The sequence below is a fragment of the Alosa pseudoharengus genome, unplaced genomic scaffold (genome assembly GCF_046254945.1).
Source record: "Alosa pseudoharengus isolate Yale_2024_CS ecotype anadromous, Long Island Sound unplaced genomic scaffold, YU_APseudo_1.1 YU_APseudo_1.1_scf_23, whole genome shotgun sequence".
Taxonomy (NCBI): domain Eukaryota; kingdom Metazoa; phylum Chordata; class Actinopteri; order Clupeiformes; family Clupeidae; genus Alosa; species Alosa pseudoharengus.
Genome location: NW_027468685.1, coordinates 15,389,160 through 15,415,427, shown reverse-complemented (window position 1 = coordinate 15,415,427; position 26,268 = coordinate 15,389,160). Strand labels below are relative to the sequence as shown.

Below are 26,268 nucleotides of genomic sequence, written 5' to 3'. Positions count from 1 at the left end.
AGAGGCGAGAGGAGAGGGAGAGAAAAAGTGTGTGTGTGTGTGTGAGAGAGAGAGAGAGAGGAAGAGACAGAGAGAAAAAGAGAGAGAGAGAGAGAGAGAGAGAGAGAGAGAGAGAGGAGAGCGTTCTCACCAGAAAGGAATGCACAGAATGCTCTCCTTTAATCTGCAGTCAGGCTGGACCTCTTTATCTGACCCTCACATTACCATGCTGCTCCAGCACAGCGGTGCGGTGCTCTGCACAACCCAGCACAGCACTACTCTGCACTGCACGGTATGGTACAGCACAGCACAGCACAGCAAGGCAACACGGACACTAAGCCTCATAGCCCACTACCTGACTCTTGATGACACACAGTGAAACATACACAGTCTTCTCCTTGAAGATCTACATAGTGCATTTCTGATGCATGACACACACAGTGAGAGACACAGAGAGTGAGAGAGGCAGTAAAAAGACAGAGGGATAGAGAGAAAGAGAGAGAGAGAGAGAGAAAAGAGAGAAAGAGAGAGTCATCTCAGCACTGCTCTTGGGTAAAGGCAGCACAGTTCAGCTTCTCAGGCCAGCAGCAGCCTCTGACAGTGGCCTGTTTGTGTGCTGAAATGAAAATAAGCCCGCGGGGAAGAGCCCGAGCCCTGAGTCCAGCAGCATCGGGAGAGCAGGCAGGGGCTGCGAAGGGGAAGGACCTTGACAGGGGCCGGGTGAAAGGGCCCCGTCATCTCTCGCTGTCTGCTGCAGGGCACCGCGACACATGCGAAAAAGCCACTTTTGCAAAAGTCCTCACTTCCTACAAAAGTCCACGCAAAAGTCCTCGCTTCCTGCCCCGGTGCACCCTGGCATTTGTAAAAATTTGCGCTGGAAGGATTTAAGAAAAGAAAAAAGACAAGCAAGAGGCACTGCGATGCAGTGTGTATATGCACATGCATTTGCACACATGCACAGACACACACACACACACACACACACACATGGCAGTGTCGTCATCTTATCTGATTCATGCACCCACTATCGTCATCACACCCCACCACCACCACCCCTCTGGGAGTTTTCCATGATGGCAGGTAGAACCATCAAGGGCTGTTGCTAGCGTGTCACTATGCTGCTCTGTGGTGCAGCCTTCTAATAATTGTACTCGACTTGTACTCTGTTGAGAGCGGATATACGTCTGAACTATCACTTAGCAGTGGTGTGTGGTTCTTCCTAGAAATCAGCTCTGCTACCCCAGTTTTTTTTTCCTTTCGCTCTCTCTCTCTCTCTCTCTCAAGCTAATGTATGTGCATGTGACTGCATGCATCTGTCAGCGTGTTTGGTTTGTTGTGCAAGACAAACAGATAAGATTATTCTTGTACAGCTTTTTTTTAGCTATGCACTCGTTACCGTCCAACAAGTGGTGAGCGTGAATTTAATTTGTTTGTGCAAATGTGTCAAGTGCGGCTGAAGAGCTCAATGAAGTCAGATGTTGAATGGGTCAGTGAAAGCCTCTCGGTTCATTTTTAGAATGGGTCATATGTACGTTCAGTCACATGACGACAGATACCTAAAGCTTCACATCCTTTTAAGTGCAATGACTTCCTCCCTGTTTCTGCTAAACCAGGAAGACCTCAGTAAGGAAGTGTCAACTTCGCACAAGATCTGCTCTAAATATAACTCTGAACATTTTACATCAGAAAAACGTGAGCACTCCCTCCCATCTCTCTCATGCACATACACATGCATGTGTACACACACACACACACACACATACACAGACATACACACACAGACACACAGACACACACACATACAACCAAGCTGACAAGTACCTTTGATCTCTTAGATGCACATTTCCTGTGAAGCCACTCTAGATATTAGATTATTAGGCAACGTAAAGCTGTCAGAGATCAGTATTTCGTTTCACAACATTTCAAACAGCTGCTTCATTGCCACGTTATTATCAGTGGTCACCATCATACATTAGAGCCAAGTCATTTCAGTAAATTAGCACTGTGTCCTCGAGGCTGTTACTGTAGGAACTCCTCAAGGCGGCCATCTTGCATTTCCCACTTCTCTCCTGTACCTGGTCTGCTAGCGCAGTCTGCCTTAGCAGTCAAGCTCTTTTCTCACAGCTCCCTGGAATACATATTTTATTCTCTGCGCTTCTGCTTACAAACACTGGCTCTGCGCCCCCCCCCCCCCTTCCCCCCTGATAAGCTTGAGCTCGACCAAGCGCTCTCTCTCTCTCTCTCTCTCTCTCTTTTGCCGGCCCCCTCGCCCGAGCCAAGAGCACTGTCGGAAAGCTGGAAAGCGAAGGGAAAGCACCTGGAAGGCGTCCACTTTCTCGAGCGGGGTCACTGAGTTTCGTCTGGAGGCTTTCCCTAGCCGTGGCCATCCACAATGCTGTCTCTCCTGTACACAAAAACGTTGTCCCACTCCCCCCCCCCCCCCTTCCAGCTGTCTGTATAAGGCATTTTTACTGTGCCTCGCGCCACCCGCGTCAAGCTGCCTACCCGCTGCTCCACCAGCGTTTGGGATTTGTGTATTGATTGCAGATAGGTGAGGAGAGGGCAGAAGCCCGAGGAAAGGCAGGCGGGGGGTAAGAGGCCTTTGTGCCTGGGGGCGACTGGGATCAGCTTATAAACTGGCAGCCTGGGTGTTAATCCACTAGAAGCCCGTGGATATGTGTTTTTTTTTGTTATTTTATTCTTTTTTTTCCCCTTCTTCTTCAAAAATGGGCACTCGCTCATAAGCTCCATGGGAGAGATCCCCAGTGGCTCGCTATGGAAATTTTGTGTGATCTCGGCATACCAAAATGGGAGCTCGGCGACCTGCACTGCCAGATATGATTTCATACCTTACGTAAGCCGAGCTCAGGAGCATGGGGACTTTTCATTTGATTTGATTTGGATTCTTTTTTTTTCCTCCCCTGTTTTTTTTTGTGCCTTTTGTGTCTTCGGTGAAAGGAGACACTGCCAAAAATATTGCGCTTTGCTGTGCTTAGTCATCCGTGAGCATCTCTCAAGTGTGCAGAAAACCAAACAAAGTCAAACAGAGCCGAAGACAGTTAAACAAAATGCCAAATAGGATACTCATGACAAGTGATTCCAGTGGTGGGACGCCAAGAGACCATCTCTCTCTCTCTCTCTCTCTCTCTACTTTGCTCACAAAGTCACTTATTACTGCATTGAACTCAACAAACTTTGCAATGTGCAACCTACCAGCATAGAGTTCTCTTTTATAGGGTTCCATGTATGTGTAATGATTGAAATGTTTTGTTGGACATATGATCTCTTATATATCCTACCTGTGTGTGTGTGTGTGTGTGTGTGTGTGTGTGTGTGTGTGTGTGTGTGTGTGTGTGTGTGTGTGATGTTTTACAGGTGGTCACCTTGTGGTACCGAGCCCCTGAGGTGCTGTTACAGTCCAGCTATGCCACACCAGTAGACTTGTGGAGTGTGGGCTGCATCTTCGCAGAGATGTTCAGAAGGAGGTAAGACATACGACACTGACCCAAAAAAGGGCTAAGCTCACATGAGTACATATACACTGTTACAGGATTCTCCATGAATAGACCTTATACAGACAGACATTGAAAACCATTTGTTTATTTAGGCTACTGTGTTTTGGTCCCCAAATACATACTGTATGTCCCACAGAGGTTTGCGCTCCTGTTAGCATCTCGTTAAATGCAACTGTGTCTGGATGGATGACATCCATTACTTTATCTTTATGTAAAACTGTGTGATTGCAAGTTCCATGATTTTTTTACCTGATACACAAATGGGATTTGTGTGTGAAAATATGTATGAAGTATACTCATAGTTAATAGTGAATATGTTCACTCAGACATTTCTGACTGTGAGTGTAAACGGAAACAGAGTCACTGTGTAAATCCAGTTCAGAGTGACTGAAGGACTTCCTCCATCAGAGTCTTGTTCTACAGGAATTGTCACTGGTTTACTTGGAAATATAAGTGAATTGTCCTTGGCATAGTGCCTCACATGTAACCTTAAAAATGGAAACAAAAGTATTTCAATGGAAAGGGATGTTGATTTGTAATGCTAAGGTGGAATGAACAGGCAAGATGAATCCCTTTTGACTTCTGAACATTTCCATCCTCAGGCTATCTGTCCAATATCATCAACGTCCTTTGAATAAACAGTCAGATAGAAAGGATTTTTTTTTTTTTCAAATGGGATTGTCCCCATGCATGCCTGATCGCCTGCTAAAGTAGGCCCAGGACTCATAAGAATGTCAACTCATAGGGTGATATTAGGAGAGGCTATTTTATTCCCAAAACCTTACCACACAAACACACTCACACAAACACACACACGCGCATACATAGTATAGTATAGTAGTATATATACTCTTTTGATCCCGTGAGGGAAATTTGGTCTCTGCATTTATCCCAATCCGTGAATTAGTGAAACACACACAGCACACAGTGTACACACAGTGAGGTGAAGCACCCACTAATCCCAGCGCAGTGAGCTGCCTGCATCAACAGCGGTGCTCGGGGAGCAGTGAGGGGTTAGGTGCCTTGCTCAAGGGCACTTCAGCCGTGCCTACTGGTCGGGGTTCGAACCGGCAACCCTCCGGTTACAGGTCCGAAGTGCTAACCAGTAGGCCATGGCTGTCCTTTAACATGTACATGGTACAGTACATGGACCCAGACATGGACTCAGACATAGTCATCAACATCAAAAAGGTGAAACGAAACCTTTGGCTTTGCTGCTGAAGTTTCCTTGAGATCTTCACGTAACAGTTCACTTGAGGCAGAAATACAAGCAGACAACACATAGACAAGAAACACTCGCCCACAACGTAAAGCAATGTCAGTGTTGTTTTGGCAGTCAGGTTATTAAGCCGTTAATGCTGCATCTGGAGCAGTTGCTGTGGTTTCGGCGTCGAAGGCAGGAGAGAGGAATGATAGACGTGACAATGTGCGGTCTAACGAACCTCTCCCTCTGTCAGCCTAAGGCTGTCACTGATATGGTATGGCAAGACGCAACAGCAGCCAGTTGAAATCGTTACCCCCCTCCCCTCCATCCCATTCCCTTGGCAGGAATGTAACCTTTCCTTAAAGGAGCATATTTGTTATTTCTTAATTAAGACTGAGTGAGTGAGTGAGTGAATGAGAGAGAAGGGGGGGAGAAAGAGAGAGACAGAGGAAGGGTGCATAGAGAGAAAGAGAGAGTGAGGGAAAGAGAGAGAGCTCAATGGGGCTATAGATAAGCAGCCATTCATGAGGTGGGCTTGATGCCAAGTCACTGGTTCACTGTGCAATTTGTACTTCCTTCCCACTAGCCGTGCTTAATAGGACACACGTCCCCATTCTGTAACGGCCGAGGCATCACAGGTGGGTTTCGGAAGAGATGTGGATATGTGTTTGCTTTACACGCGTGGGTGTGCGTGCTTTTTTTGCGTGGGCGAAAGCACGTGGCATGAAAATGTGTGTGTGTGTGTGTGTCTGTGTGTTTGATCACCCCCCCCGCCATTTCCAGTATAAACAGATTGTTGGCTGATTGTACCCATTGTGTTCAGACGGATGTGAGAGGCCCGGCTATCACCTCTTACAGACAGAGGTGAAGAAAGAGAAAGAGAAAGAGTCAAAGAGAGCTAGAATGTAAAAAATGTAAAGGTGGGGGGGGTGCGAACGAGCAAAATCTCTCTTCCTGTCCTGGTGACTCACATGTTCTGTGCTTACTTGCTCACACAGGGGACTGACCTTTCGGTGTGTCCCCGGCCCTCGCTCTCTCTCTCTCTCTCTCTCTCTCTCTCTCTCTCTCTCTCTCTCTCTCTCTCTCTCTCTCTCTCTCGCTCTCCCTCTCTCTCTCTCTCGCTCTCTCTCTCTCTCTCTTTCTCTCTCTCTCTCTCTCTCCCTCTCTTTCCTCTGCCCACCTGTCCCTGTGATTCCTCACGAGAGCAGCCTCCCATGCCTGCCACGTGGCGTCCACGCGCCGACAGTTGGGACGGGCGGACAAGCGGGCGGGCCTCTCTGGGCGAGATACGGAAAACTCGCCAGATGGAGTACACCTTTCATAGCCACAGTCGCACTTAGTCAGTCACACACCCTGATGGTTTGGCCTGGTTCTGAGGTGTTCTTCTGTTTTATTTTCTCTCTTTCTCTTCATTCGACCTCAGACACCTAATCTGATGTTCCTGAGACATATGATCAGTAGGTGCTGTCTCTGCACCCGGTCTCTGATAGTGTAATTGATTGGACCAGAGCCTTGACGCGTATATTCCGCACTGTGTGGCTTTCCTGTAATTAAGCTAATGTTAATGGGCCATTAGCGCCCACCCTGGGACTCTGTTTATGTTTCCCCTTGAGAAGACAATTGGATGGCAGACAACCACCAGATCCTATATTATTTATTATTATTATGCTGTGATTCATGAATGTAGCTTCTCTGATGGTTGAGTTGTAGACATCTCATAAATTGTGTAGGAAGCCACAGTGTGCATACTGTGACAAATGTTAAACTGCCATTTTCGGTGGTGTTGTAGGCTATTCTCTTTTTTTATATGTCAAACAAAACCATGAAGACTCAACTGTCACAGTCATGCATAGTGGGCTGTTTTGTGGTGTGACTAAAAACAGCGCTGATCTAGCACAGCTAGATTATAACTTCAGGACTCCCACCATACTCCATAGCGTTATGCTAGCAGCTCTGCACTAATGCTAATGACAATAGCTAACTGGCTAAACAGATGGTCAACATATTTTTCTTAGATGTAGTGACTGACTATACTAGGTATGAAGGATACCTGTGTCCACTGACAGTGGGAAAGTAGGAGGAAGTGTTGCAACAATGACATGAAACTAGCATGACAACAGTCCACCGTGTTTCACTGACAAACACCATGCCAAAATCTTATAACTCAATTCCATTTCTGTAGGTTTCAAACATTAGATTTCTCTTCCCATGAAAGAGAACAGAAGGATTTATTTAAATCAGAATGGGTACTGCAACATTTTGGCAGGGCAGCTGGATTTCAGTTCAGCTGAGGTACAGCAGCTGAACTCATCTGGAATGAAATTAGAGGAGAAATTTAGTTTATGTTGGCCTTAATCAGGTTCATGCCCTCTCTTTTCCTTAGCATCCGACTTGACAACAAAAAAAATTAGGTCCACTAGCAAAACTCAATGTACTAAGTGGACTGATAGCTTGTCATTTGATTATGTCAGAAAGATGTGGGTAGCTATAGACCCGATTTTGGCTAAATAATGAGGTTAAAACTTCGGATTTAGGCCATTTTTTACAACATTATGGCAAACACCCCTCCCTTTAGGTACATACACCATAGATAATAATACACATTTGCAGTTTTGCTGGCTAGAATAGATTATATTTGAGCAGTGTGTTTAATCTACATGGATGAAATTACTCATCATGTTCATCAGCAGTTGTGTTCTGTTTGCCCATGATAGGGAAAAAGGCAGTTGCTAACTTTTTGACTTGCCACTGACAGAGAGACTCAGTCTTGGGGTGTGCTTTCAACTACCATTACTTGTGTATGATTAATCTGACTCCTACTGTAAACACCCATAGAAAAGCAACATTCGAAATGAGATCCGACCTGTTTCCACGAAAAAAAAACCCTCTTAGGAGAAACAAGGAGCAATAAGAATAGATTGGGAAGGAAAAAAGGGTATTTTTAGATCTGAACTGAACTTAAATTGGAGTAGGGCTTAGACAAGAGGAAGGCTATTTTGGAGCTTTTGTCTCAGCTCAAGTCGAATTTAAGTTGTGCTTCTAAAATACTCTTTTCTCTGTTTTTATTCTTCCTTATATCTTCTTAGGGGAAACTGGTGAGATCCAAATTAGAGCTGATTTATTTCTTGTCAGTCAAAGAAAACAGACTTCCGAGACAAAGCGTTTTCTTTTGGACATGCTTGATAGCAGCTAAGTGAAAAGCTAACTGAGGAGGGTTTAGTAGGAGCTGTTGATGTTGTTTTGTTGTTATGTTTTGTTATTTGTAAGTTAACAATGTGGCGTGTTCTCTGGGATTTCAGAAGAATTATCAGGGTGTTATAATGTCAATCAATGTTGAACAAGCAGACAGACAACCTTTGAGCAGCCGTGGCCCACTGGTTAGCACTCTGGACTTGTAACCGGAGGGTTGCCGGTTCGAGCCCCGACCAGTGGGCCGCGGCTGAAGTGCCCTTGAGCAAGTCACCTAACCCCTCACTGCTCCCCAAGCGCCGCCGTTGTAGCAGGCAGCTCACTGCGCCGGGATTAGTGTGTGCTTCACCTCACTGTGTGTTCACTGTGTGCTTCACTGTTGTGTTTCACTAATTCACCGATTGGGTTAAATATAGAGACCAAATTTCCCTCACGGGATCAAAAAGTATATATACAACATAGTTTGCAACCAGGACATTGAAACGCTATGATTCTGTAAAGGTGATTGTTAGAAATATGTACTGACTGTTATATTTCTTTGAGAGGGAATGGATAGAATGGAATTACATTTATTTGGCTGTTAGCCATCTGACTCTGACAGAGGCAAAGTTATCTGAAGAATTAACATATGGTTAAAGATGTTTAGAGTCCCAATGGCTCTTGATAACATGGCTGAATCAAACACAAATGACAACTAATGATTCTGTGGTGATAGAACAACAGGCCTCATATCATCAAGACGGAGTGCACATTCCTTTTATATGTCAGTTGTGCAAAAAGTTTTCCATTAAACGCGTAACCCAGGTAGTCATAGGGTTTGTGTAGTTTAGTTTAGCAAACTCTAATTGTGAGGAACTTGCACCAACAAGGAGATACTTTGTAAAATATTTAGCCAATAGCTAATTTCCTGTTGCTATGTGGACACAATACAATGACAAGTAGGCCTAAAGCCTTTTATTTTATCCAGTCAAACAAACGGGGGTGGGGGGTGCTATCAGCAGTGAACTATTTATATCCATGAGTTCTGAGTTTGAGGCTCACCACAGTCACTCAAGGGCACAGCTAATGCACTCTCTGGGCACGCCTGTGTAGGTATGTGTGTGTGTGTTTGTGTGTGTGCGCGCGCATTTGCGGCTCCACTCAGACTCAGGTGTGCAGTTACTGTGAGGTGAGGCGAGCGTAGCAGTCAGCCCGACACTCAACATGACATAAGACGGCACGACACACCACAGCGCGCCACCATGCAGCGTGGAACAGCACACCTAGCAGCCCAAGCCACTGTAGAACCTGGCGACAATCCAAAGCCACCTGGAGGCACAGGCGAGGGTGCCTTTTGATCGTTCACGAAACCGCGTTCCTCTTTCTCTTTTCTTTCTCACTATTTTCTTTCTTTCTCAAGCTTTACCTTGCTCACTCTCCCTTTTTCCGCCCCTCTCTCTGCCTTTCTCTTACCCTTACACAGCCCCCCCCCCCCTCCCCGCCACACACACACAGGTGATTCACTCGCCTTTTTTATAAAAGGCCACCTGTTAGAGATTAAAGGGCACCTGGGATCAGTGCTTCCACTCCGGTATTCGAGAAAAACTCAGACTGCTGTCACAGACACATTAATGGAGGTTTACGGTTCACACAAGCGCCACAACATATGCGTCCTCCTCCTGCATCAAAGCCACTTCATTTAGCCTTTTTGTGTGTGTGTGTGTGTGGGTGTGTTTGTGTGAGTGCTTTGCCTCATTTCCCATCCATGTCCTTTTGGGCGGGGGGGGGGGGGGGGGTGGGACACACATGTTCGGAGATCAAGGACGTTCTCTGGTCCTCCCATTTGGAGGGGCTGCGAAGCTGGCCTGCCAATGACATGTCAGAACTCTTCGAACTTGAAGAATCTTCTCACAGTCCTTCCTTATCTTTTTTTTTTAAGCAGAGGAATTTCATCAAGGTTTTTTTCCCAAAGTCTTTCGGCATCTGGCGGAACTTTTTTAGTCAAATCAAACAACCAAGCCTACTTCCTTGGTATGGTGATTCACCTGAATATGGATGGATTTGTTATGTAGCCTATTACTCAAACTTGTGTCCGTATCAATCATAGAGGAAGTTGAGTAATTAATGTGTAATGCACATTTAAAAGTTCCATTCTATATGTCAGATTATTGGCAACCATGTTGCATTCCTATTAGGAAACTGATTAGTCACAGTACAAAGTAAACACACATTGAATGTACAGTCAACATTTCTGTCAGACTGTAAGTACTGAAAGGAAGACATGTAGACTCAACTACAGATTCACAGAATCACAGATATTCACATACAAAAGACATGCAATCAACCACACAACTGCTATCTAGTTCACCATCAAAATACGTGCATACAAGCTTGCAGTTAAGTTTCTACAACCCCAAGGCCAAACAGAAACACAGTTACACAAGCATGCCTGAGAAAAACACACACTTGCACGTAGATATGCTCAGGTAAGTCTCAAACACACATTCACACCCTCACTCAAAGGTATCTTCATTTTCACCCACACATATTAAGACTCACATTTTCCCCCACACACACACTTATCAGCCATTCCACACCCATACCCGTAAGCACACACACACACACACACACACAGCCAGCATACACATGCAAATACAAACACACACATTCCAGAGGTTGTCCCTGTGGAATGTGGACGGCGAGGCTGGCACCAGAAGAGTGTGACTCAGCTGTGTGGCAGAGCCCATTCACTGTGCCCACACAGTCTTAGAAAGGACCACACAGCTATAGGCCTCTCTCTCTCTCTGCCTTTCTCCACGTCTCTGTCTTTCTCCTTTCTAAATCTCTCTGCCTCTTTTTTTTTCTCTCTGCCTTTCTCCAGATCTCTTTCTCTCTCTCTCTCCTTCTCTTTAAATCTCTCTGCCTCTCATCTTTTTCTCTCTCATTTTGCCTCTTTTGTCACTCTTTTCCTCCTCCTGACTCTCACCAGGTCACTGTTTTCCTCTCTCCCTGCTTCACTCTATGTCTCTCTTGCCATAATGTAAGCCTTGTGTGAGCCCCAGTCTTATTCACTCCCATTAACAAATCACCGCGGGTGAACGCGATGCCCTAAGAATTTTGCAGCCATACTTGTTTTGGCATGGCGGTGCATTTGATCCCTCCTTGCCTTTGACCTCAGGAACTGATTTGGTCCAGATCTCCTCATCTCTAATTGCATAAAGAAACACTCGGCTCTGTTTTGATTTTCTGGAAAAGCGTCCTCCTGGAAAAGGAAAGGAGGTGTGCTTATTATCAGAGGTAGGTGACTGGTGAGGAAGGGAAGGGCCCAGAGAGAGAGATAGAGAGAGAGAGACAGAGGGGGAGAGAGAGAGGGAGAGAAATGCCCTAGGCTTAAGTCATGTTGTGATTTCAAAGATAGTTCTGTCCAGACTAGGTATCTGGGGGGCTTTAGACAATCAGGCCCCCTCTGACAGCATAATTGCCCTCCCTCCTCATATGTTTAACAGGCGAGTCGACAGGCCCCCCCTTGGTTGCTCGCAAAAAAAAGAGCTAATCTTCAAAGTGAGGAGAGAGTATGGAGGGAGGTGTCGGATCTCGGCATTCTGGGAGATTGTCACGGGGCGAAGGAGGCTTTGGAACCAGAGCGCATGGCCCTTCTTTACATGGCCTTTTGTTTGAGTACAGTGAGGCACAGTTGTTGAGGCATGGAAAGAGAGAGAGCCAGAGAAAGAGAGGGAGAGGGCAAGGGAGAGAAAGCATGGAGGTCTGTCTGGAAAAAAATTGTCCACAATGCCCTGCAGAAGGACGACCTCTAGTGGTGAAATACAATTATGTTAGAATTGTTTTTCTTTTAACCCCCTCCCCGACACATGTGATGAGAACAACTGATGAACAACTACACTTTAAATTTACCGAACTTCCTAGGAACTACAATACATCCCGTTCTGCTCGGCAACACGCACGCCGAGTGTGCGTCACACTTCAGGGGATTAGTGTGGCCGTCCAGATGTCATTTCCAGGTGTTCTGGGGAGTAGACTGACCAATGAGACGGCTCCGTTAGCGCCTGTGACAGGAAGCAGAATGCGCTCATGCTCCATGCTTTCTCACAGCTCAGGCAGTCCACCCTCCTCCTCCTCCTCTTCTACCATCCCTCCAGCTCTTTTCCTCTTCCTCCCATTCCATCCCTCACATGTTACAGAGCTCTCCCACACAGTCAAGTAAAGAGCCGAAGCAGACGCCAGGGATAAATAGCTTTTCTTCTCCCCTTTTTTCCCCTTTCTACTTTTCCTTCTTCTTCTCCTCTCTGTTTTTTTCCCCCTTCTCTTTCTCCTTCTTCTTCTCCTTGCCACTGGTGGTTTGGGGTTCTGAGAGCAGGGCCTTGTGTTGCCGTCGCTCGCTGATGTCTGCTGGAATTTGTGCACGTGCCAAAGGGGAAGCTTGCCCGCCCACGGCTGTCCCGAGGCGTCCCAAAGCCGCAGGAACCAGCAGCAGGCCCGGTGTCCTCACAGCCTCGCAGACCACCCCCCCTATCCCCCAGCAACCCCCCCCCCCCTCTCTCTCCACCGCCCCCTCACACACACCCCACAGGACTTCCAGCATGTGGGGCTGTCTCGCATGTGCTGAAAAAGCTCTCAGTTCTCCTCTGGTCCCGCCAGGAAATTCAGGCCCACTTTTTCCCCCCACACTTTGTCTTTCTTCACTCCCTCTCTCCTTCCCTCTCCCCCTCTCTTTTTTACAGTAGGTCTTGCTGGATAGATCATTACGTCAGTGGCTCTGTGTGTGTGTGTTTGTGTGTGTGTTTGTGTGTGTGTTTGTGTGTGCGTATGTGCACTGCACTCCCACCCACTGCCACCACCACTGGGGCCCTAGTGTGCAAGGAAAAAGAGGGGGATTTCATTTCTCTGCCATTGGAGAACCAGCACCAAAAGTGGTGCTTGCTTCCTTGAATTGTTTGAAACTCACAAACAGCAATAAAGAGAGGGGGTTTTTCTTTTTCCAGATCACCACTGAGAGACACATTCATCAGGCAGCAGCATTCATCAAGCGCTAAAGCGACAATAATAACAGAGATGCAAAAATATAAACCATCTGCGGAGCAGACAATGAAACAGACCAAACAGAGATAGATGAAAAGATATGGAACAACAGTGAGAATGAGAGACAGGCAGGCAGACAGGCTAACAGACAGATAGACAGATAGCCAGACAGGAAGGCAGGCAAACAGTGAGAGAATATGAGCAGACTGTGAAACCAAATGATGACTTTATTGATGCAACACAGATGTAGGGTGTGACCCCACCTAATTTTTGTTTCAACATCTCACTTGTACATAGGGGAAGAAGCCATTATTTGTGCAAGATTATTCTCAAGAGGGTGAACTATTCTCACTGCCACTTTTTTATGATGCGTTTCCTGTTTCATGACTCAGTGTTATGTCTTCTTCTGTTTCAGACCTCTTTTTCAAGGGAAATCGGATGTTGACCAGTTAGGCAAAATATTTGAGTGAGTAAGGTGCTTCTTACCAACTAAAGTTTGGCAATATCTGTACTTACATTTCCTCAGTGGAATATTACTGATGTAAAGGAAGGCGCATTGCATACAAATCAGATAAAGTATAATGGGATTGATGCTGATGACTGGTCATGCTTGTGACTTTGTAGTGTGGTGGGGGTCCCGTCTCTGGAAGACTGGCCACAGAACGTGGGTTTGCCTCAAACTGCTTTTGCCCCTCGCCCTCCCAAACCAATAGAAGACCTGGTTCCTGATATGGATGAGCTGGGGAGGTCTCTCTTACTCGTAAGTCCTAACTCTGTTCTGTTCTCCACCTCTCTCTCCTTTGACTCCTTCCTGTGAAACCTTGTGCATCGTACAGATGTTAATTGGCATTCTTACTGCATTGTATTTGCTATGTTAACATGTTATGCTGTACGTTTATATTTGTGTGAGTTTGGGTGCATGGAGATGTCCTAACATTAGCGTGATCTCATCTCTCTCTCTCTCTCTCTCTTTCTTTCCCTCTCTTCACAGCAATTCCTTTCGTTCAATCCCTCCAGAAGGATATCGGCCTACGCTGCTCTGTCCCACCCCTATTTCCTGGACCTGGACAGTCCCAGTAAGAATCTGTACAACCAGCCGTTCACCAGCAACAAACGCTCCCTGGAGGAGAGGACTACCGATGCCTTTAGTCGCTGTGGAGTAAGCGACCGGGGCTCCGACTCCAAAACCCCCCAGAACTAGTCTGTCACAGCCATGTTGTGGATGCTGCTTTGTTTCGTTTTTTATTTTTATTTTTTGTAGAAAGAATGACTTTGATTCTGATTATTTTTTTGAAAAGACAAAAAAAAAATGCAAACAACACAAAAGAGAGATATGAACAATTGGCTGGTCTGGTTTGTTCTGCTCGTTTTAAGTTTGATTTTTTTCTTATTTTTTTCTTGAAGACCAGGCAGCGCCCCCAGAGCAAAATTCAGAGCACTGGAGTAGACAAGAGAAAGACTCCACAAGCTCTCTGCTTCCTGCTCACTCCCAAGAGGGATGGTGAGAAGGGGGAAATCCCTGGTCGCTGCTTGGAGGGTGGGGTGGGGTGGCGTGTGTGTGTGTGTGTGTATGGGGGGGTGGGGTATTGTAGTTCCGAGTGTTTCGGAACCACGTCTAAATTCCAATGGAGAATAGTAGACTGAGTGAGATCTCGCTGCTCAAGGTCGTCTCGTCTGCATGTCACTGCCAATGTCTCACTTTGGGAAGCGTGTGGGGGATTCGCTAGGTGAACTGCCCACGTCCCAGAAGAATTCACTGCCAAACTGTTTCACTATGGTCCCACTGCCAATGTCTCACCCTAACAACAAGGGTTCACCGTCATGTCTGTCACTGCCAATGTCTCACCTGGTTTAGGTTTTGTTTCCGAACGACCACCACTTTTTCTGCAGCTTCATGTGCCCGGTCCTGTCTGATCTCACTCCGTACAGTTGGCGCCAGCTCTGACTGGCATCACTGCCACCAACTGCCAAGTTCTCGCCAAAGCTGCAGCAGAAGCATGTCTGTGTTCCGTGTCTTCCTTAGGTTTTGCTTCCTCTAGAGTTACCAGACCTCATCCTTCCCCCAACACCGCAGAAAACCGTTGAACAGATTCTCACTTGGCATTCACACATCTCCACACACACACACTCACACACACACACAAACACACATATACACACACACTGACACAGTCCACTTCATCTGAATACAAACGGTTAAATGTTGTTGATCTGTCATCTTGTGGTTTCGAGGGAGCAGTGCAGGCAGAAGGAAGCATGGGTCGCTGCTGGACTCCTTTCATGGGGTTATTTTTATCTACAGTTGATTCTTGTTTGATCAATGGTTATACTTCCTCTTTTAGGTTCTGCATTTCACTGCTGCATTATGGGAAAGTGAACTAAACAAAAAAGTATGTCAATGACTTTCAGAGTGTGAAGGAAGAAAGTGGTAGTCAAGCGAGCTCACTACACGAGCACTAGTGAACTAACTCTCATCCTCTATGTTTATATCCAAACAAGAGGAAATGAAATTGTAGTCATCATTGTAATGTTATTGCTGGTGTTTCTGGCCTCTCTGCCATTACTTTATGAACTTGAAGCTTTAGGGACTGAAACTAAATGAGTTTGCAGTCGGCACTCTTGTTAGCAAGGAAGCGGGGTAGAAGGTGTGGGCGAAGTAGAGAGCCCACTCAGTGTAAATGCAGGTAGGGTTTAGAATGAGCTTAGTTTATAGTAGAACCAGACCGGACGGTAGAAGTAGATGGCAAGTTTAATCACGACGTATTTGATATGCGGGTAAGTGAAACTGGTTCAAAGTGAATACTAACTAGTTGGTGAGAGGGAAGTAGAAGGGAAGGACACGAGTGAGAAGCAAGCTGGTCCAAGATTGCCAATAACAAAGGTAGTCATAACATTGCCTTAGGCAAGAAGTTGAGAAGCTATATCCTTGTTGATAACTTATCGATGGTCTTTTGCGCTGCCACCTCCATTAATGAACTGGCTCAGAATGACTGAATGAATCTTGACAGGCTCAAGGTGACTGTTCAAGTCAGATGAAAGACTAAAAAATCATTGGAGGATGGATTCTTGTGAAAGTACAAGTATATGTATAAGTACAAGCGGGCACTGTATGATGACACAAACACGTACAACACACACACTCAGACATAAGCAACTTCAAACAGATGTTAAAGCACTGGTGCCTTTACCCACTCAGGATTTCTCTCTTCGACTCATTACTCAACACTTCATTCACTCAGGATTTTCTGGTTGGTTGTAGATCAAATAGTTCAACCTACGTTTTCAGGTTTCATTCAGGCAGGTCATAACTCTGTTCATTTGCTACTATATCATGCTAACTAGCATTTCTGTGCAAACTTAATGTCATTAAGTACCATGAAGTAGTTTAGAACGTATTTATGTCCAAGCCGGTCTCATGTGACATTGTGTTGTCAGTCATGCTATGTATATACACTTAAAGCATCTGTGGACAACATCTCTATTTAATTTTTGTTTGTTTTATAGCACAAAAGTTGATGGAAAATGCACCTGTGTATATCAGTGCTTTCATGCTTAGTTGCTATAGGTTTTTTTTTACCCATGGGCCTCGGATGAGGAAAACCAGGGTAAAAAATATTTGATGATGCATTGTCTTCACTTGTGAGTGTGTAATGACTTTTGTCATGGTGCAGCCTACACAGGGCATGCTCTAATTTATGCTGCATTCCAGACAACTCGGAAGTCAGATATTTCCTAGTTGGAATCTCCCAATTTCATTCCAGACAAATTCGGAGGTCAAGAATTCTGACCTCCTACTTTAAAAAGTACAATGGAAAGGCACTTGAAGTTGGAATTGAAGTCCGACCTCCGACATCCAAGTTGTCTGGAATGCAGCATAATTGTACATATAAATCCATTTTTGCATCTTTGCAGGGCATTACTTATGTTAAAATGCTCGCTCAATGGTGAATTTAATCAGCGGAGTACAACAATATCTTCTCTGTACTCATTTAGGTTTGATGTAGATACCTACAATTATTGTTGGGTATCTTTGATTGTTCAGTGCTGAACATTGTAGATCTCCTTTAGTAATGGAATGTATGCGAGTCTGTTCCTGAGATGGAACTTGAATGTGTGTGGCAGCAAGTTCAGTTGTAATCATGCTGAGAGACATAGCACCTTTTTAATGCCTTTGAATACATGTCAGTGTGCATCTTTTGCCCAATGACTCTGACAAAACAAAGAAATGCATTAACTTTATTGGTTTAAAGCTGGCAAAATTCACTCCAATTATTCCAATTCTCCTATTCCTAATATTTGTGTGTAAATATAATGTATTTAATTTTTTTACACATTTGTCTTAGCAGAGAATATAGCATATAGTCCCCATATCAGCAATGATTTACAATGTTGTGCAGTGTATACAATGCATTCCTTATAGTTAATAAACTATTTGAAAGTGCTATTTTTCTTTTTTTGTTTGTTTGTTTTACTTGTAAACTGCTGGTCTTTGGTACTTAAATTAGTCTCTTTTCATTTAATGATTATTTATTGAGTCTAGACATTCATGTTTGTTTGTGTGTGTTTTTTTCCCCAGTTACTTTAAAAAAAATAATCCCCTCCAACACACCTCTTTTCTTCCAAACTTGTTGAATAAATCTGCCTTTCAATGATGGTGCTGTAAAACCTTACTTCAGACTTGAAACATAATGTTCAGAGGACTCTGAGGATTTGTGATGGAACTCACTCTCTGCATGGTCCTTATCAGAAAGAAAGTGTAACTTGTGTGTGTGTGTTTTTTTTATTATTATTATTTGATTTGTGGGGTTCACTATTCTGTATTTCTTTCAATTTTTGGAGAGGATGCTCGTGGTTGTCTTGAAAGAAGCCACAGACTTATTTGAATGTGCATAAAATGGCAAAATTATTATGCACAGTGCGGGGCCCCATAATTCTAAGCATTTTACCTGCTCCATGGCTTGAATAAAGTACTGTGCCTCTGACTATGACAGAGTAATATCTTAAGCTGTTATGAAATATATTCACTTCACGCTTTTAATTATTTTAATTATTATAATTAATATGCATTTATATGAAACGCATTCAAGCTCAATTCAAAACGGCATCCACCAGTTGTTATCTGTTTTCATCTGTAACCTGTGCCTATATAGGACAAGTTTTTGACTTATATGTGCTTGACTTAAAGAGGATGCAGTCTCACAGTCTTGTGCGTCAGCCTCTTCACTGCGTTTGTCAGACAGATTCATAAATATAACAGTAAATTCAAATCTCACTGGATAACCCAGCATATCTTTACACAATACACGGTAGTTTTTTACAGTATACTTTCTAATACTTCGCCTAAAACGTGTCTTGCAAAATGTTAGTTGCTGGGAAAATTGTACTTTGTAGTACTGTTTGTAATGATGTCTATTATTGTTAGTTGTTTTTTTTATATATATATTTCTTATGTAATTGTGTAGTGTGGCTTTAAACATGCACGTGAGTAACCAGATGGAGCGACAGTCAGGGTTTTATGGTATTTTACATCAGACAGGTGGACAGGTGAAGTGATGAGGATGGAGAATTGAAATTCAGTTTAATGCAGAAAGTGATATGTGTTTTTTATTTTCATTAAGCATGATGATGTGTGAGGTATGATGTGCTGTAATTATAAGTGATGTATATTATGTTTTTGTTATCATTGCATATAGCCTAACGAAATATCATATTCTGTGAGGTGAAAGAGAGGATAAAGCTGCCCAAATTAGTGTGTTTTTGAGCTAATGTGAGAAAGTGATATTTCGTTAAAGTACCAACTCAGTTGTTTTTCGTTAAGATTGACTGGATTTTGTTTTGTTTTTATTATTATTATTATTATTATTATTATTATTATTATTTTGCTGCTCAGATTTAGTGGTTAGTACACATCGATTTAAGTGGTTTGTTTGTTTGTTTGTTTGTTTGTTTTTAAAGTGTAAGGCAACTAGCCAGCATAAAGTGCTTTAGATTGGAAATGTTTCATATCTATTTTGGCTCTCTTGTCATATTTTAATGGGCACTAACTCATTCATTCAATACTCTCTTCACATTGATTACCTAATTTATAAACAAATAGGGCAGACCAATTAATGAACTAAATGATTATGAAATTGTATAGTTTTCTTTTTATTTTATTTATATCCCAGTCTTGAAACCACGGCAAGTGTGTTGGTTTCAATCTGTAAGTTAACTGTATGGCCCAAGTGGCTAAGGCTTCATGATAAAAGGCCTACAGTAGGCCTATACATTTCGCATGAACCAAATCACAAAAAGATCATGTCTAAACAGAAAATCACAACCTAATTTGGTATGTCATTTTTCCACTGCATTAGGATACAAACGGGAGGGCTGGGGTGTTTTTTTTTTTTTTTTTACATAATACATATTGTTGTGGGTTTGCTGCTAATTCTGTTTTGCTCTGGCTTGATAAATTATGACCCGTCAAAAGAAAAATTCTGATAAAGAGCTGCTTGAGTTTTCGCTTACGTGTTGTATCTGTAACTGCTTTACATCATTTTTTTATTTTTGTAAAAATAATTAAATAAACTGAGTGTAAAATTCATAATTTTGTTGTGTTGGCTACATGTTTTTCATTGCATGAATATCCCAAGTACCTTCTCCACATTTTGGGAGATCATGTCTTTCTGTAGACATCCACCAGGGGGCACAAGTCAATAAATGTCTCTTCAGCAACAGCAGTCAGTGTTCACAGTTACCCGCTAGCTTGGAGGCTAACACAACAGCTTAGGAAGATATGTAAACAAAGACCCTATATCGGTATTAACGTTGCTCTTAGGGGAGAAAATGGGGAAACGAGATAATAGAGTGGTGAGTTATGTGTAAAATGCTACCATGTCAAACTGATCTGTAACTATGATAACTGCGCGTTCAGTGCATGACTTAAGATAACGTGAGATCTCAGAAATGTCTAATTTAGCCAACTAGTTTAGCAAGCTAGTTGATGTTAGCTGTCTTATGTGTGTTTTTTAACAAGCTTGGTAACGTTAACTTCATTTTATGGTGAACGCGATGGTATTGTCAAAGACTTGTTTCTATGTCGTATATACGTATTTCTGTGTTTCATAGAAACTTCAATTGCCATTATAGCTAATTTGTTACTTCTAGCTAGCAAGCTAACTCGCGCTTGGTGGACATCTAGTCAACAGCTAATGCTAGCTATTTTTATTGCTTGCTTGCACTAAGATAAATAACTACGTGGCTTGCAGGCTAGTCTGCCTCAACGCGGCCCGGTGTCTTTAAAACTGTTGTGGCATTGCGCTAGTTGCCTATAAAAGTTAGCTAAAAACTGATTAATGCAGTCACACCGATATATGATCTAGATGGCTGGCTGTGAACCCAGCTGATTAATTTATTCAATACCACGTTTGCGGTTGGCTAGCCGATATTAGCCAATGCTATCGCACATGTGAAAGAGTGCAGTGGCATGTATTAGCTGCTACCGGGTTTAATGTAATCATACCTATATCATGGAACTCTCCCCGTTTTCAGTTTATCCCAGTAAATTGCGAATGTTTGTATGCTCACTAAATTCTAGGCATATTTGAACCCCATTGCTGCAGCCCGAGCGAGAGGACCGGCGCCTAATGCTGGGCCTTCAATTCAAGATTACCTGAGCAGACCAAGGCCGACATGGTGAGCAGGGAGCTTCTGCAAATCACAGTAGCAGCTAGTCCAGTAACTTACAACGTGAACAGGCTAACAATTTAGACTTCAGCGGTTTCAATTAGACCATCTAACACGAATTTGCTTACGAGTCTTTCTTTATATGTGTTGTATACTTATTTGCTGTTAAAGAATGTGTTTGTGTTGTATGTATGCTGCTGAGACCTTGAATTTCCCCTGGGGATCAATAAAGTATCTATCTATCTATCTATCTATTTCTCGTTGTATTGTTGGTAGTTTTTGTACTTGGTCACATTGAACCTGCATTTATAGGACCATTACTTGAAAGGATGGTTTGATGTAGGATTGATGTTAATGACTGATTTCCATCAATAATTGTGTTCGCATCAAATCAGGGAAGAGGTGAAAGAACAGCTAGAGAAGAAGAAGAAAGGCTCAAGGGCTCTGGCAGATTTTGAGGACAAGATGAATGAGGTACAGTAACTCATTGTTCTGGATGAATTATGTCATGTAACATGACATGTAACTGTACTGTTAGAGAAGTCTCTAAAAAGCTATATACACACCCTGTATATATTATTATTTTTTTACATTTGTTTTCCTTGGTATGCAATATTGCATTTGTAGAGATGGAAAAAAGAGCTGGAAAAGAACAGAGAGCGAGTACTTGGTAGAGGTGAGAAGAAGGACAAGACGGACAAGGACAAGAAGGAGGTAAGAGTCTCAAAAACACAAAGCATGAAGTAGCAGTGACACATTTGTCTTAGAGCTGGCTTAACCATCAACTATCTTATCTGTCTTTGGCTTCCAGAAGAAGAAGAAGGATAAGAAGAAATCCAGTAGGGTGAGAAGAGCGCTCCATTTTGTTCAGACACAAGCCACAATAATGCCGTTTGTTTTATTTTTTTCTAAAGTAGTTGTGTTAAAGCTGCATATTTAACTAATAGTTCTGTGTATCTTTGAGCTGTGCACATGTTCTTCTGCAAGTTGCCAGGCATGGTGGCATTTCTTGGCATCTAACAAGCTTTGCCTGTCTTGTCCTTGGTCAAGCATTCTTCATCTTCCTCCTCCTCCTCATCGAGTTCTGATTCCTCCAGCAGCTCCTCTTCAGAGTCTGATGATGAGGTATGTGAAAAATCTTGACAATCAATTTTATAACCAAACTACTGCTGTGCTATACAAATGTGGCAAGAAGTATAGTATAGTATCTAACTAGTATCAAATTAACGGTGCTCTAAGCGATGTCACACCTTTTTTTGGGCTACAAATGTTTTTTGTCACTTCAGAAAACATCACCTCACCATTCGCTAGCTGGCTGTGCCCTGAATACACCGTAAAAAAATGTGGTCTCTGTGGACAGCCCAGGCTCCAAAAACAGCAACAAAAAACAACCTGGGCCAATCTGGGCCATAAAAACATGGCAAACTGTTGCAGCAAATCAGCGACGAGAGTTTCAATTGCACGGGAGGTATGGGGAGGGAGTAGCGAGCTAGCTCTCTGTTTTGTTTGAACATCAACAGAAATGACGTTATCCAGCATCGCTTAGAGCGCCATTAAATAAAATATCCTAAAGTATGGTAATCCTGTGGAAGTTTTTCATATTTGTTCAGTTTGCAATAAAAAATGTGTGCCGTTTTACAAAGGATGAGAAAAAGAGCTCTAAAAAGAAGAAAAAGAAGAAACGTGCTGCAGTGAAGAGAGAATCTGAAGGTTCCTCTTCAGGTTCCGATGCAGACAGCAAGGTACGGAAATAATTCATGAGTTTACACATCAGAAATGTTTTTTTGTCAATCTTCACCTCTTGTCATATGTGGGTGGGAATTAGCAGACACTTTTATCCAAGGTGACGGGGGACTTGCATCATTTGGGGATCAAACCCAGGCTTACCACTTAAAAGGCAGCGTCGCCAACACCTGCAACCTTATAAGATAAAATTAATAATTAATAACTTTATTAAACCTACAACAGGGAATTGAAGTGTTACAGCAGCCGACCATAAGCAAAACGGACAGCATGGAAACAATGTACACAAACAGCACCCAACTTGATGGCATTAATTGTGCGCACAAACTGTTGTAATTTGTACCATGCAGGATTCCTCCATGAAGAAGAAGAGGAAGCTGGCTGAGGTGGGTGAACCTGAGGTTAAGGTCGAGTCTGAGGTGAAGACTGAAGCAGAAGTGAAAGCCGAGCCTCAAAGTGACGAGATGGAAGAAGGCCTGGAGTCCGAAGAGAAAGAGGTACAGTATACCTTACTACAGGACGTATTTGATCTCACGGCTGTTATGAATCTTCAACTCTCATGAGTTGTCTTTGCATTTTGTGTTATGCCTTTAACTGCGAATAAACTATTAATGTATTGCAATTGTATGAACCCTGTCTTTGTTTTTAAAAAGTGACCGAAGTGGAGCAGAGGAATTATCAGGCCTATATCATTACAAGGGACACAGTGACTAATATTTTGCAGTGTTTTGAGCAAGCCTTTTGAAGCATGTCCTTGTAAAAGCACAACATTCTGGGTGGAGACTGCATGGATCAGTGACTAAATGAGGTTTATCAGTCCTGATGGCAGATCACATGTTGTCAGAATTGAATGCGTGTGAAACCGTGCATGATGTTAGAGGGGAATCTTTGAAGAACTGTCAGTCTAGTAAAGTAGAAATTGAAAGCCATGAGATTGCTGCAGCAGCAAAGTTATGTTCCACATAATCTATGGTTATTCTTGTGCATACTGTTGCAGCTGTCTCAGGAAGTCACAAGTGTAATTCTCCTCTGTACCGTCCATAGTTCTTCAATGGCTGTTGTGTTGTGTGGCATTGTAAAACCGGCTGAAATACTGCACAAATAATTATTTGGCTTCATTAGCGTGAATGAAATGATAGTTGAATTTGTCTGTTTGTGGCCTGTTGGTAAATGCGTTGCTAGACAGGTCACCCACAGGTGGCGCTGCCTCTCTTTAGTAAATCTGATCGTGTGACTTTAATGATGGTCACAAAAACAACTGGAATTTCTTCTTCCAGGAGGGCGATAGGACTTTCGTTCTTTTAGGATGGAAGCCAATTGATGCTGAACTAGAAGTAAGTAATCGGGTGTATTTGTCATGTTTTGCCCCCAAATTATGTCTGTTGATCTCTTTTTCATTAGCTTTGTCATTAAAGGAATGTATTGGACTTCAGTGCACCCTCTCGCAACTGTATACCAGTACTGAGATACAGTATTTGAAAGACTTTTTCCCTCATTCATCCTCTTGAATCTACCATCTGCTTTGCAAATACTGTCTCCGATACCTTGTGTTGTCTCCGAAAGGGTGTACACAATCACACCCCCCTTTTTTTTTTTTTGTACACTGCTCTCTGAAATAACGTGAAATGCTTGTTTCTACTACAGGGTGAGTACAGGAAGAAGACTGTGATCGTGGAGAGGAGGATGGAGGTGAGGAAGATGGTGGTGGAGGAGAAGAAGCTGCCCGAGGAGCTGACTGCAGACGAGAAGAAAAATGCAGAGAAGAAGAGCTCTGAGGAGAGGGAGAAATCCACAGTAAGCCCCTAGGGTTTCGCACTGACTTTCCTGCTCTGAGTCGACTTGTCTGTTGTCAGCATATGCATTGGTTTTCCAAACACAGCATGATGCCAGGCATCCATTTCCCCTGTGTTTATATTAATTAAATCATCAGCGGGTAGTCAACATTGGCTTGACAGTCTTCCCTTTTTTTTGGACTTAAAACAAATATGAAGTTGTGCAACGCCTACTCTGAGCACTCTTTCATAGGCCTCTGTGCTGTCTTTGCATTATGTTTACTGCACTATCGTATTAGATGCCATCTTGTATGAGACATTAAATGTAATGTCCACTTGTGAGCCTTGCTGTGAGAACTTAACCAACCATTCACCCATATTGCTGGTCATGTCCAATATAGACAGCAGTCTGAAAATCCACCAGTATGATTTTACTAATATAATAAAGAACAAACATCCTTAAGGGGATTCACATTTGGCCCATGAAATATTTATTTTATATATTTAATATTTATTTATATTTAGTCATTGGTTGTTTTTTTGTTGTTGTTAAGAAGGCAACCCATGTTAGTTTGGATTGCAAGCTAATATTGGGTGATGAGTTATTACTATTTTAGCACATCATACAGTATGTGTTGGACAAAGTGTGGTTGCTGATGGCAGTGAGAATTAAACAGCTGATGTGATCCTAAATGTTTCTCTGTCTGTCTTTTGAAGGATAAATCAAAGAAGAAGAAAAAGAAGAAGCACAAGAAGCATGGCAAGAAAAAGAAGAAGAGGGAGAGGTCAAGCTCGGACTCGGACTGAAGTGTTTTGCGGGACTGGATCTGGGCTGCAGGAGGGGAATGCACATCATGCCAACACGGAACGACCCCATGGGGAAGGCAGCAGTTACGGAGCAGGCGACTTCGGTTGGGAAGAGTTGGGACTTTTTTGTCTGACGTACATGATGGACAAGATGACTTCCTCTCTGCTCAGGAATCAGAATGATGATGGCAGGACTTTTTCGAAAAGCGGGATTGGATGGGGTGGGGTGTTGAGAGCGTTGGGCTTATGGCTCTTGCAGGGATCGCTTGTTTTTATTTTTGTTTGTTTGTTTTTTAGCAATCCAAATAAAAGTTAATTATATGGTTGAGTGTGACTCCTCAGATCTTCACAACAACTCGTTATTATTATTTGATGTCATTTGCTGCCTGTGCTCTGTATCCATTGAGGTACTGCTGGAACTGGGGGGAAAAACTTGCAGCAGGACTGTAACTTTTTATATCAACTTTTCCAAATTGATCAACTTTCTATGTACAAACAGTCAAAGTCACTGTGCTACATCTAAAGTTTTGGATGACACTATTGCACACAAATAGGGCTATAAGTAAAAAAAACAACAACACTGCATTTTAAAAAAATCTTCTTGTAGCATATTTTTACCTCTTGAGAGTTCTGACATGTACTTTCCCCCCCCCCCTGCTGTGATGACAACGAGCATTCAAGTCATTGTTCAGTTGGAACCGTTGGATTGAGCCGTGCGATGAGGTTTTTTTTCTCTGTCTTTTAACGCCAGTCCTTATACATGCATGTAACCTGACCACTGGACTCTCGACAGACTCACGTTCTAGTTGTCATGGTGAATGTAAAAGATTGACACAGAAATTGTAGAAGGAAGCCCGCATTGCTACTGCTGCTGGGCCCTTCGGAGCGAGGCAATGCAAGGAGCATGACAGACCGATGGAGACATGTTTTGAGTTTCATTAAAAGTGTTCCTGCATCTGAAATGCCCAAATTGTTGGTTTTTTTCTTCTTATTTGAAGTGTGAGTTACTGGGAAAGAGATGAACACATAGCCAAATGGCAAATACACAAGATTTTAGCTTGAGGATTGTTGTTTTCTGTAAGGTTTTGTCTTAAATTATAGCTATAATCAGTTCCTTTGTATGTCAACATGATGGGACCATTCAGAAAATACAGTGTCTGAATCAACTCGAATGGGTCGATTTATGAAGGAGGTCATTTTAATGGGTCATGACCATAGCCTTGTGAGAGGTCATTGATGAAGAATGGGTTACTATACAGTACTCTTAGTAGCATTTAAAATCGGCTGTGTCAAATGTGCCACTGTAACCCTTAGGGTCATGATACATGGGGCAATGTTGTTAGACAACCACATAACTGGTTCCATGTATTCTGATTAT

At 43.1% G+C, this 26,268-nt stretch overlaps 2 protein-coding genes across 3 annotated transcripts in view; both read left to right on the top strand.

The window, feature by feature from the left end:
- Nucleotides 1–19,295, top strand: part of cdk6 (cyclin dependent kinase 6) — a 41,238-nt gene extending 21,943 nt beyond the window's left edge. Inside the window, exons 5-8 of the mRNA XM_076301747.1 lie at nt 3,355–3,464; nt 13,319–13,369; nt 13,528–13,663; nt 13,895–19,295. Coding sequence (XP_076157862.1) covers nt 3,355–3,464; nt 13,319–13,369; nt 13,528–13,663; nt 13,895–14,104 — 507 coding nt within the window. The 3' untranslated portion in view covers nt 14,105–19,295. The remainder of the gene's footprint in view (nt 1–3,354; nt 3,465–13,318; nt 13,370–13,527; nt 13,664–13,894) is intronic.
- A 319-nt stretch (nt 19,296–19,614) lies between these two features.
- On the top strand, nt 19,615–25,245 carry fam133b (family with sequence similarity 133 member B). 2 transcript variants are annotated; one of them, XM_076301751.1, is made up of 11 exons: nt 19,615–19,752; nt 20,480–20,577; nt 20,964–21,042; nt 21,196–21,282; nt 21,380–21,412; nt 21,619–21,693; nt 22,212–22,310; nt 22,662–22,808; nt 23,589–23,645; nt 23,956–24,105; nt 24,801–25,245. In XM_076301751.1, the coding sequence occupies exons 1-11, from the start codon at nt 19,729–19,731 to the stop codon at nt 24,888–24,890; spliced, it is 939 nt and encodes a 312-aa protein (XP_076157866.1). In that variant the 5' UTR covers nt 19,615–19,728; the 3' UTR covers nt 24,891–25,245. The 2 variants fall into 2 exon arrangements, with proteins under 2 accessions (XP_076157866.1, XP_076157867.1); XM_076301752.1 differs by lacking the exon at nt 23,589–23,645.
- The last annotated feature ends 1,023 nt before the right edge of the window (nt 25,246–26,268 follow it).